General features: G+C 35.2%; 1 protein-coding gene across 5 annotated transcripts in view; it reads right to left on the minus strand.

The window, feature by feature from the left end:
- Nucleotides 1-13,074, minus strand: part of TBC1D5 (TBC1 domain family member 5) — a 495,953-nt gene that overhangs the window by 425,137 nt on the left and 57,742 nt on the right. For all 5 annotated transcript variants that reach the window (XM_090408923.1, XM_090408920.1, XM_090408922.1 and 2 more), the window contains exons 5-6: nt 11,138-11,227; nt 3,620-3,694 (exon numbers count right to left, since the gene is read on the minus strand). In XM_090408923.1, the coding sequence (XP_090265049.1) occupies nt 3,620-3,694; nt 11,138-11,227 (165 nt within the window). The remainder of the gene's footprint in view (nt 1-3,619; nt 3,695-11,137; nt 11,228-13,074) is intronic.

A 13,074-nucleotide genomic window follows, 5' to 3' on the forward strand; every position in this document is an offset into this window, starting at 1 on the left:
GAGATACAATCTAGCAGAACAAAATATACAATTGGGTGCTGCTATAGACTGGGTGATGGAGTGGATGGTGGGAATAGTATGCATAAGCAAATAGAAGAAATGAATGGAAGGAGGGTAATTATTATGGGTGATTTCAATTATGGTAACATTGACTGGAAAGAGGAGAGGGCACATGGGAGGAAGGAATTGGATTTTATGCAGTTATTAAGGGACAACTATCTACGGCAACATGTATTGGAAAATACCAGGGGGCAGAGAGTGCTGGACCTAGTAATTGCAACTGAGAATGTAGCTGTAACGAACATGACCATGTTGCCACCAATTGGTGAGAGTGACCATAAGGTCATGACTTGGGAGGTGGCTAAAGGAGTCGAATTTACAATTAAGACAGGGTATATGTGGAATTACCGGGCTGGTAAGTATGACAAGCTTAGGTGTGTGCTTGGCTCAATGCCATGGCATGTAAAACTGCAAGGGCTGGATGTTGATGGTGCATGGGAGGTGGTTAAGAACTATTTGCAGGAGGCAATGGTTGACTGTATACCAAGAGTCCGAATAATAAATCAGGTAGGAGTTAAATGGATGAATAACACTATTAAGCTTGAGCTGCAAAAAAAGAAACAATTGTGGAGGGAAATTAAGGAGAAGGGTGACCATCAGGTGCATGAACAGTATAAAGCTCAGGCCAGGATGGTAACAAGGGTGGTAAGAAAAGCAAAAGCAGATTACGAAAGGAAATTGGCCATGCAGGCTAAAGAGAATCCCAAACAGTTTTTTCAATATGTTGCAAGTAAAAGGAAAAATGCTCATGGTAGAATGATCTTAAAAAATGCTGAGGGTAGGGAGGTAACTGAATCAGTCGATGTTGTGGAATTACTGAGCGAGCACTTTGCAAGAGTATATCATCCAGGTGGTGGCTTTGCAGAAATGGAGGAACCAACAGCTTATACTGGAATTGTGATGAATGAGGTAGAGGTAACTATCTATTACAGAACCTCAATGTCAATACATCTGTGGGATTGGATGGTATACCAGCTCGTGTCGTACGTGAAGCGGCCAAAGAATTGTCAGTGCCCTTGACCATTATGTTTAATTTGAGCCTCAGGACTGGGTCAGTCCCAAGGGGGTGGAAAGAGGGGAAAATAGTTCCACTGCACAAAGGTGGTTCCAAGGCTGCTGTTGAAAATTACCGGCCAATCAGCATAACAGGAATCATTATCAAGGTCTTAGAGAAAATAGTCGAGGAAAATACAAGATTGGATAGAAGAAAATGGGATACTGTATCGGGGACAGCATGGTTTTGTGAAGGGTAGGTCATGCCTCAGTAACTTGCTCACGTATTATAACACAGTGACGGCTGAACTGGATAAGGGTAATGGGTTTACAGTGATTCTGCTGGACCTTGCTAAGGCCTTTGACAGGATACCACATGGAATTCTAATCAGTAAATTGCAGCATATGGGAATGGACATAGGGTTGGTGAGATGGATAGGAGGGTGGTTGACGGAGAGATATCAGAGAGTGGTTTACTCAGGAGTAGAGTCCACAAGATGGCCTGTGACTAGTGGTGTACCACAAGGATCTGTTCTTGGACCACTGCTGTTTAATTTGTTCATAAATGATATAGGAAAGGATCTGAGAGGAACAGTTCATTTGTTTGCGGATGATGCGAAGTTGGGTAGGGCAATAGTGAATGCAGATGACGTCAAAATTTTGCAGGATGATTTGGATAGATTGGAGGTCTGGGCTAGGGAGAATGGATGTCAATTTAATGTGGGAAAATGTAAGGTTATGCATTTTGGGGTGAAAAGATGGGAGGCAGTTTACTGCATTGGTGGAACCGTGCTCCAGGAAATTGATGAGGCACGAGATTTAGGAGTGTTGGTGGATAAGGAATTGAAATTTAGGGGACACATTGCAAAAGTGGCCAAATTAGCTCATCAAATCACTTGGTTGCTGAAGAATACGTTGACAAGCAGAGACAAGCAGGTTATTGTTCCTCTGTATCGAGCCTTGATAAGACCTCATCTCGAATACTGTGCTCAGATTTGGTCACCTAGGTTTCTTCTTGATGGGGAGGAGGTGGAGAGGATCCAGAGGCGAGTGACCAAGATGATAGCAGGTCTGTGGAATGAACCATATGAGAACAGGTTGAGGATTTGTGGGTTGCAAAAATTGGTTGATAGGCGGAGGAGGGGAGTATGATTGAGACATTCAAATTACTGAAGGGTTTCTATAAAATTAATTCAGAAGATATTTTTGAGAACAGGGCTGGTTGTGGGAGGACTAGGGGACATCCATGGAAACTGGGCAAAAGTGTGGTTAGTAAAGGTGTTAGAGCTGGGTTCTTTACTTTTAGAGTAGTGAACGAGTGGAATGCGCTCCCTGAGTCTGTGGTGGATGCTGTGACAGAGAATGAGTTTAAGGCGAGGTATGATAGATACTGTATGAATGTCGAATAGTTGTGATGAAAATGATTTGGGGCCTCCCTCGATGAGTCTAATGACTCCCTGGAGTTGCCCGTAATAATAATAATAAGGATACTGAGTAATTGACAATTTGAGAATTTTATAAACTCAAATATGCATATAAATTTTATTGGTCATACAATCTCATTCCTCTCTGTTGTTGCCTTCTTTATAGAAATTATTTTATAGACAAGCTCTGAAAGCAGAATGAAAATAATTTGGGCATTCTTTCCAGAAAAACCAAAGAATCTAAATAAAATATCTTCTTCCAATGAAAAAATATTCCAGCAATTTGAAAATAAATCTAGTCATTTCTAGCAATAGGCAAATTTATTTCTGTTTGATTTCATATCACATATTTGAAGTAGGTACAATCGGGCTATTTGTTTACTTTTGCTTCCAAAATGAATTTCATGTTTATAAATTATCAATTTATAAACATGAAATTCGTAATAAGTTACTTCATTCTTTCATACAGAGATCAAATACAAGACTGATTTGTTCCTGATTTTGAAGAAATTGTCTTACAATTAATTTTTTGGTAAATTGTTCATTCAATGATTTGTGATTTTTCAATGAATTACATTTCAATAAATTGTGTTTTTGGTGAACTGCCATTCAATAAAGTGTTTATTTAAAGAACTACCTTTCAATGAACTGCCATTTCAGTTAACTGTATTTATTATTATTATTATTATTAATTCTCTTTCTTTTTTTTTTTTTTTGATAAATTGCCTTTCAGTGAACTGTCATTCAATGAATTTTCTGCATATCATCTGAACATAACATAACGACAGTATAGATTTACAGCCAATGTACAATATATTCTATATTAGCATATGTTAAATTCTGAGTGGCCTATAATGGCTGAGTTTACATAGCCATCCATTTTTATCCTTTTAACATTATTCCAATTAGATTGATCCAATCAGAGAACTAGCTCAAACACAGAATACTCTAAAAAAATACATTAAACTTGATTGGATTTATCATCATCTGGTTGAATTTTAAGCTAGCCATTTTAGCTGCCAGCGGTTAAATCTGAATAGTAAAAATTAAGTGCATTTTATGGAAAATTCCAAACCATAAAATTGTTACAAAAACAATTACTTGGGAATATTTTTAAAAATAAGTAAAATAACACTTAATACCTTTTTCTCCTGAGAGAGAGGATTATTAAGCAACAAATCCAATTCATCTCCATCTGTTCTGGGATTAGTTTTCAGCTAAGAAAAACAAAATAAAAGTTGTTGTTTTTTTTATAATCATTCTTTATTATTTCATGAAGAATAATCTTACGGTATTTTTATAAAAGAATTTGTTATTCAGAGAATATATATATATAAAAAAATCAGCTAACGCCTTTTTATTCCCATATACGGGAGTAGGCGAGGCCAATTAGCCCTATCTAACTTTTGGAGACTGAGTCGGCAGTTCAATCTCCACTGGTACCAATCAGAGATAGATGACCCAAGGCTAATTAAGCAGTACATAGTGAAGAGAGACGGCTCAAATGTGCCGCCATCTCGTGGTCCCTAACCCTAACACAATATATTGAATGTTTGAAATAATGTGGGTTCTACGGTCGATTTTCTTGAGTTTACGGGACGAAAAACCCGCTTGCCCGTGCCAGAGATTGACTAACTCGGGAACCGGTCGAAAAAAGGCTCAGAAAAATTTCCTCTAGTCGCCGACTAGACTCGAAACCAAGTCTTCCTTCGTGCAGCCAAGTGCCATGGTGTGCAAACGCCACACCCACTGAGCTACACAGGCTCTTATGTTGCTTGCTTTTTAACTTTTAAAAGCATTTCCACTTTTTAGCAGTTGTCTTGTAATGCCCTTCTCCACTATAAATGGTTGTCCCAAGAGCCTTCTTGCAACCCTTTGGTTTGTACTGCCTCTACTACAGCTCCTCCTCTCCATTAAGTCAAGGTAAGGCCATCTTCTCTTCCATTTTCCTGGTAATGACCAATTCATCACTTGCTTGAATCATCTTACTGTGGCATCCACTGAACATGCCCACCATGTAAATATGAATGTTCCAAGTGATGCATCATATTTTCTCACAAAATTCAATCTCCATAATGGTCTCATTTTGAACTCTTTGAAAGCAATAAAAATACATACTTTGCCATAAGCCATCCATCTTATGGAACACTGAATGCTCCACATTCAATGTTCATCCTTTTCCCCTGCATCAGCATGCTCTCTACTATCATTTGGGGTATCATCTTCTGGGTTTGTCAAATGTCTTGATTCCATAAGTACACCATTCAATTGCTTAATAGCATTACAGGCTTGGTTGACATGATCATCTACATGTTTCCCACAGGCTTGCAACTTGTGAACAATAGGTTTTAAGTATCTGAAATGATCTACTGCCTTGAATTTATCTACTAGGTGATTTAAGTCTCTACCATCTCTGATCGCCATCTATTTTGTTTTAGCAAAAGTTACTTTTAGGCGTCTCATGATGTAAACATCAACCAGTTTCTTCAACATAAAATCAATATCATTCTGATCTTAAGCAATTATCACTTGATCATTGGCAAACAGCAGTGAATGAATGTTTCTGATCTCAATTCCCACAGCTCTACATATGAAACATTCTGATGTTCTAGCACAGTATCAAGATAAATCTTAAACAGGGTAGGTAACATCCCATTCTTGTCTTAGACTGTTGGATACTACATACTCTGCTGATACAAGTCCTCCCCACACTTAACAGCTGCTCTGTACCTTGAATATATATTCTCTTAATCAAACTGACTCATTCCTATTCATCTTCCGCATCATTCCCCAGAGTTATTGCTTTCTCCCTGATCGTTCAATGTATGTCATGGTGGATGGCTTCCTCTCATCAAATTTTCTCATCAATGCTGGAGTACCCCAAAGTTCTGTACTCTCACCAATGTTCTTCTTCCTTTACATCAATGACCTCCCTCCTTTCTCTGACTTTAAATCCTATTCACAGTTTTGCTAATGACAGTAATCTTCATTCCTCTTCCTCATTTGATAAACCCTGCAGTATACTAATGTCAGATGACTCAAGATCTTCCATCACCAATGACCTTGAATACTAACCTCGTCTTCACCACATTTGTGGATGTTGAGAATTTAGTAAATATCAAATGCCAAAAAAACTCAAGACTACCTTATTACCCAGAATTAAATTCCTATCTCATCCCTGTGCACTTTTGATAATGTTTCAGTTTCCTTTCAAGATCAGTTTTCTCTTCTTGGGTTGATTGCCACATTGAGTTTATCCTGGCACAAACATATTACTTACATCCTTAGCCTCTAATTTTATCGACTGTTTTTAAATTTGCTATTTTCACTAAAAATTGTGCCTAAATATCTGAAATATTTTATTTGTTCTACAAGTTCTCCATTAAAAATGCAGGTGATGTTTCCATGGATTTTTTTTTCATTATGATTTTCATGCCAAATTTGTTCAAGCATTTATTCGATTGGCTAAAGAATCCTGAAGATTTGTAATATATATAAATTGGGAGCATAACCTTATCTGCTTAAGTAAAAAACTGAGTTTAATGTCGTATTAATCTCAATGATACTTTTGTTCAAAATGCGATCATAACAACTGAATAACAGTGGAGATACTTCAATAAAAGGTTGTTGTATGACAAGATACTATCTTCCTGTATATTCTTAAAACAAGCATGCAAGCGTGGTTGGTCAAGTGGTTAAAATATCTGCTCTCCAGCTAAAAGGCTGCGGGTTCGAATCCTGCCGTGGGCGTGGATGTTTGAGACTGTCTGAAAATACTAGTGGTGGTGGTGGTGTAGTTGCGGTTCATTGTAGTTGGTGGAGACAGAGTTGTAGAGTAAGTACCCTCCCTCGATGAGTCCTTGGACTCCCTGGAGGTGTCATGTAATAATAATAACAAAAAATACTGACTTACAACTTACGTATAGACTATTTATTGTTGCATATAATATAGTGTTCTGTAAGACTTTTCTTGACACCTTATATGCCTTATCCAAATCTACAAAACTTAAGATATAGAATCTTGTTATACTTCCATGATTTTTCTATTATTTGTCTTAAAGTGAAAATGTGACCCTCACAACCTGTATCTGGCCTCAACCAGCTTGATCATCCACCCATTTTTCTTTTCTAAGTATGCAAGCAAATATGCTATACTTGTATAAATCTACATGAACATTCAGTAGGGAAATTTCCTATTTCTCAGATTTAGTTTTATTTCCTTTCCTTCATGTTTACATGGTGATCAGAATACACTATGCAAATTATGGAAACAACTACCATGTTAAAGTAAAACTTTAGTTTAATATAAACCAAAATAGACACTCGATGTTTCAACCTTCACATTAAGGTCATCATCTGGAGTATATACATATACACAAAGAAACAAGTTGCACTACAATCTACATGGAATGCTAAAGTTACTGATCAACCGTTAGCAAAATCTAGCAATGACCCAAAATCAAGTTTTAAATTTACAATCTGAACTCTCTAGTTAATTGAATCCAGATATTTTGAGTGTGCATGAAAGAATAACTGATAATTCAGCTAAACATATTCTGGAAAGTAATAAGAAAAACTTAAGGCCAAATTTCATACCTTAAAACAACGGTGAAATTTGAATGTCAATCATTCAAATTTCACCAATCAGGATATGTCTCTTCCCCAGAAAACAACTCCAACAGTGAACAAACAAGTGAGACAAGGAGCAACCAACCACGTGCAAGCAGTAGTCATGTGTTATTACTAAATAGTTTAGGGAAATAACAACGTAGACTAGGATATACATTAAAATAACTTTTTAATACAAATCCTACATAAGAAAACCATATGTAGCAATCTTATAAAAACAGAACTAGCAGCAATCAAGTCATTAAAAGCTAATCAAGGTATAATTATAACAAAATCAGACAAAAGGTAATGCAACGGACATCCTTGACAGATCAACTTATATTCATAAGATGAATCAACAAGTCTCCGATAACAGCTTGTGAACTATAATCCGACAAATAGGATAAAGAAAAAAAAACTGAAATTACTTAAGCATGTCACTTCTTGGCCGTCAGACACTGTTGAAAAACTAATACCCCATTACGCCTGTTCTCCCAAGATACACAAACATAACGTTCTGCTTCAGCCAAAAGTTGAGGGAATAGACAGCCCTAATTATCACCTAGCCAAAAATTAGCATCAACACTCAAGGAGTTGGTAGGTCATTCCTCCTCCTATATAAAGAACACACAACACTTTATAAACAAAATTAAAAACATAACACTCAGCAAAGATGATTTATTAGTTAGTTTGATGTTTCTGCCCTTTTCGCAAATGTCCCAATCAATGACACAATTCCTCTCCTACAGAACAAATTTCTGCCTAACATTACACCTCTCTTTCTCCACGTACTACGTTCCGGTTACTTTGTATGTCAAATTAAATTTTACCTACAAAAAGAAGGTACAGTCATGGGCTCACCTCTATCCCCCCCCCAATTGCTAACTTTTATATGGAAGCTTTGGAGCAACGTGCTCTTGATTCCTTTACTCTAAAACCTACAGTTTGGCTTAGATATGTTGATGATGTTTCTGTTATCTGGCCACACGGTTGCCTTAAACACATTCTGTCACCTGAACAAACAACATGAGTGCATACAATTAACTACTGAAATTGAAAATCAGAACTCACTTCCTTTCCTGGATACACTAGTCACAAGTCTTCCCTCAGGTTGTCTATCCTTCACTGTTTACCGCAAGCCTACACATACCGGCTAATACATACATGCTAAATCATATCACCACCCTTCGCAAAAATTTGGAGTCATTAACAACCTCAAAAATAGAGCTATAATAATTTGCTCTAATGAACAAGCTCTTAAACAAGAATTAAAAATTATTAGCAATACATTTATAAATAATGGCTATAGCAAAATTACTATTAATAAAATTCTTCATAAAACTTCATTAAAAAATAATATAGATTACAGTAAAACCATTGCTATCCCATACATTAAAGGGTTATCAGAGAAAATTAATAGAATCCTACACCATTACAATCTTAATGCCACTTTTAAACCACCTTTAAAATTAAAAAACATTTTCAACTCCTCTAAGGATCCTCTCCTCCATTGGCACATCCGAGTTTATTGCATCTATTGCACCTGTAACTTACCTTATCTTGGGGAAACTGGACATACAACCCCTATCCGTAAAAAAGAGCACAAAAGACACATTAAATTTAACAATTTTGGTAAAGCAGGCCTCTCGGATCATGCTCTTAACACCCTATGCCAATTTGATTGGAAAAATACTTGCTCACTACATCATACAAAAACCTGTTATGAACAAAAATTTAAAGAAGCTTGTGAAATTTTGATTAACTATCCCGATCTTAACAATAATGGTGGCATAAAAATCCAATAGAATTTGGATGACACACATTTAGTCCAATTAGTTTCCAGCATACTTTAGGACTTCAAGCTATTTTTCAGCTTCTATTGGCCCCTATCTGCCAACTGGCTGCATACTTATGTAAGTAATAATTTTTTTTTATTTATAATTTATTAATTTTTTTTCCTTTTGTAAACATGTTGCTCTCCAGCTTATTTTAATTCGGCAAATGTAGTACAGGAAGACCATACAAACAATTTTGGCAATACATATGTGAAACCATCAGTAGGCTGAACTGCAAAACTCCATCTGACATCTACCAGTTAGTTCAAGATAGAGAGACTTGAAAGACCATAATTTGCAATATTTAATTTTTAACATAAATCTCTTTTCCTCTTTCGCATTGTATCATATTGTGAATAAACTATGTATATATGTAACTTAATGGATAATAATAGCACTCTAGCTTTGATGTAGCAAGTTTTTTTTTTTTTTTTCTTTTTTTTTTTTTTTTCAGAGGTCTAGCCAACAGTTGTAATGGTTGGTCAGTAACTTTAGCATACATGTAGATTGTAATGCAGCTTGTTTCTTTGTATATATGTGTATACTCCAGATGATGACCTTAATGTGAAGGTCGAAACGTCGGGCGCCTATTTTGGTTTATATTAAACTAAAGTTTTACTTTAACATGGCAGTTGTTTCCATAATTTGCACAATGTTAGTTTTATTTCCATTTTACAGATGTAGAGTAATGAAAAATCTGAGTCTCCATTGCAGTAACAACATCTTTTGGAGAGATCGCAAATTCAAATCCAATCTAGAAGCGAAGAATCTTTAAAATAAGGAATTTCAAACTGAAGGTAAGTTACTTAATATCACACAGCGGTAACAAAAAAAGGTTGCATTCTTCATCCCTACAAACATGCAAACCAGCCACAAGAACATATGTGATTTAAAGACAAAATATTTTAATAGACCTAAAACTGATCACCTTATCCTACTAAATTAAGTTTTTCGAAATCAAGAATACTCCCCAGGTCAAGACTAAAAGGATCTATTCCAAATATCCAAAATATGATCAACTAGATTTGCTATGCAATGTGGCAAATGTAAAAGTTTCTTATACTTCATATCTGAATATTTCATTTTGAATATCATCTATTTCAAGATACCTTTCCACATCTCAGATGTCTAACAATCCTTTTACTTCCAGTACCAAAATGCACTCATGAACACATTTCTTTTGAATATTTTTTATTACTGTCCTGTTACTACGTATATAATTTAATACTCTTTTCTCCATTTTGAAACTTTTTCAATACCTCAAGACATTTCATCACCTTCATAATATTTATCTCCTATATTTTTCCAGATGTTTTTCCATGACTAACTACTTTTACACATTGCTTTCTTATGTAAATTTTCTCACATATTCTAAGCAACCTTTCTATACTTTTTCTTCTTTCCAGGTTTAATCAGAAAAATCAGAACTTCAAAATGGACTCATTTTTGAGTTCATTATGAAATTATTTTTCTATCCTTGATAACTTCACATCTTTTCTAGCTTAATGTTTTCATCAGACTTTGACAGTGGGTCTCTCAGGTTTAGTTCCCATTTACAAGGTCTTACTGTTTATCCAATAATTCTTCTATATTTAGGTCTGATATTCATCTCTGAAAGTAACTTGTCCTTCTTTTTATGTATTTTTCTTTTCAATGTCATAATCATGTTTATCTTGTCCAAAATTAGATAGTGATCACTTCACGTCTCAAATCGCCTTATACTCCTGCATTCTGACTTTATCTGAATATATCCTGATATCAAACAATAAAGTAACTAAGAACACTCTTGTGGGATTTCCCCCCCCCCTCCCTTTCAGATGAATTTAAGCTCATTTATATGTTGGAAAAGGATAACATAATAACTGGTGTATGTCGAAAACAGAAAAAACCTAGCAAGTATTTACTATAATTATTAGTTTCACTATTATTTATTATTATTATTTGACACCTCCAGGGAGTCCAAAGACTCATTGAGGGAGAGTGAGGCAACAGCATCGAACGATGGGTCCCCTTCCAACTACTAACCATGCTCAAACTTACATAACTGAGCCATTAGTAGCAGAGGCTCTACCAATCGACCAACCTTTGCCGAATTATCATTATTTATTTATTTTCAAATTATCATTAGAAAATAATTCATAAATATCTACAATAAGATTATTTTTCTCCTCATTTTTCAATATTAATTAAAAATCACTTTAAAAATATAATACACACATTTTCTTGTATATCCTGATACTTTTTCCTTGATGTCTTTACTTTTGGAATCCACTCAGTGATGTCTTCAGGAAGACAATCAAGATAAATCTTTAAAAATATATATATAGATAAATTATTATGCAAATATCCTACAAAAATATTTTATTGAAAGGGCTTAATAAATAAGAAAATAAATTTACATAAACTTATAATGGAGTAAATGAAGAATTATAACAGATAATCATCTTATAAGGAATTATAACAGATAATCATGTCATATCAGCAGAGATAAGCATCTAATGGAATAGTGATCGAGATGACTTCAGCAGACCCATATCAGTAATGTTGGAGTCTTGATAAGTAACAGACTGATTTGGAGGAAAATTGTAGATAGGAAGTTAGTAATGATGTAAATTTTTCATGTAGTACTATCATATCCTGTACACCCCTTGAGGGTACATGGCAGGAATTTGATGATGACGATTTACCATCTTCAGTAAAAATCTTGCCTAAGTAGCTGAAATATTTTACTTGTTCCACAGGTTCTCCGTTCACAATGCAGTAGACATTTTCAACGATTCTGCTTATTTTCATTGTCTTTGTCTTGTTATTGCTGACCTTCATACCATATCTCTATTGCAACAGTTATTCAATTTAGTCAGGGAATCTTGCAGACTTGTACTGGATTTATTTAGAAGTATAATATCATCTGCATAATGTAAAGAGCTAAGATTAACATCTCCAATTTTGATATCAGGTTTAATAAAACTTTCCTCCAAAATATGATCCATATAGATAATGAATAACAGAGAGGATAATGTACATCCTTGTTTCACACCAGATTTAACATTAAACCATCTTCCTGTACTCCTTTCAATTCTAACTGCTGACTTACAACTCAAATGAAGAATAAGTATCGCTTGATATAATGCCCAATTGACACCATTCAACTGTAACGTTTTGAATAGCTTTTCTCTTAGCACCTTGTCATATGCATTTTCCAGATCGACAAAATTTATACAATACAGATCTTTGTTATATTCCCATGATTTCTCAACAATTTGTCCTAAAGTGAAAATCTGATCCCGATAGCTCTATCTGGCCTGAATCAGGCTTGTTCTACACCATGCTTCTCAACCATTTCTCAAGTATACTTGTATAAATCTTACCAGGAACACTCAGTAGAGAAATAACTCTGTGTTTCTCATATTCAGATTTATTTCTCTTTTTATATATGGGTACTATGAGAGCTCTACTCCAATCATCAGGAATATGTCCCTCTGCCCAGGCCTTCTGAACTATGCAGTGCAGCCACTGAAGGACTTTAATGCTTCCATATTAGATCATTTCTGATCAAATATCAACTATTCCAGCCTGACTTTCCACATTTCAGGCTTTTGATGGCTTTTTCTATTTCCAGTATGGATATGTATTCCTGATTGCATGTCTGTTGAGTGTTTTTTAACCACTGTGCTGTCACTGATTGTTTCATTTAGCAATTTTTCGAAGTAATTACTCCATACATCAAGGATATCTTTTTCTCCAGGTTTCATGTTACAGCACTTTTTCCTTCATTTCTGAGCTTTTCAACAACCTCCAAAATATCTTGCCATCTTCTTGATATTTATTTTCTATGTTGTTCTAACAATCACACGATCTTTGTTAAGCTTTCTTACATTTCTCTCTGTATTTTCTAAGAGCACAAGCTGACTTATTTTCCAGGAACTTTTGATATGCTTTCTTCTTTTCCTTCACTGCCTCCTTAACTTCCTGTGTCCACCACGGAGTTCTGATTGTTCACCACATGCATCCCTGGCTGAAAAAAAATCAGTGTTTTCTTCACCTGTTCTCAAACTCTTTCATTTTTTCTTCAATAATCTTTGTGTATTTTAGTCTACAGTTCACATCTGAGAGCAGCTCAACTTTTATTTGCTTCAAAACTTTCTTACATATTC

The sequence above is a fragment of the Typopeltis vanoorti genome, chromosome 19 (assembly GCF_054136105.1).
Source record: "Typopeltis vanoorti isolate ZY-2024b chromosome 19, IOZ_Tvanoo_1.0, whole genome shotgun sequence".
Lineage (NCBI taxonomy): Eukaryota > Metazoa > Arthropoda > Arachnida > Uropygi > Thelyphonidae > Typopeltis > Typopeltis vanoorti.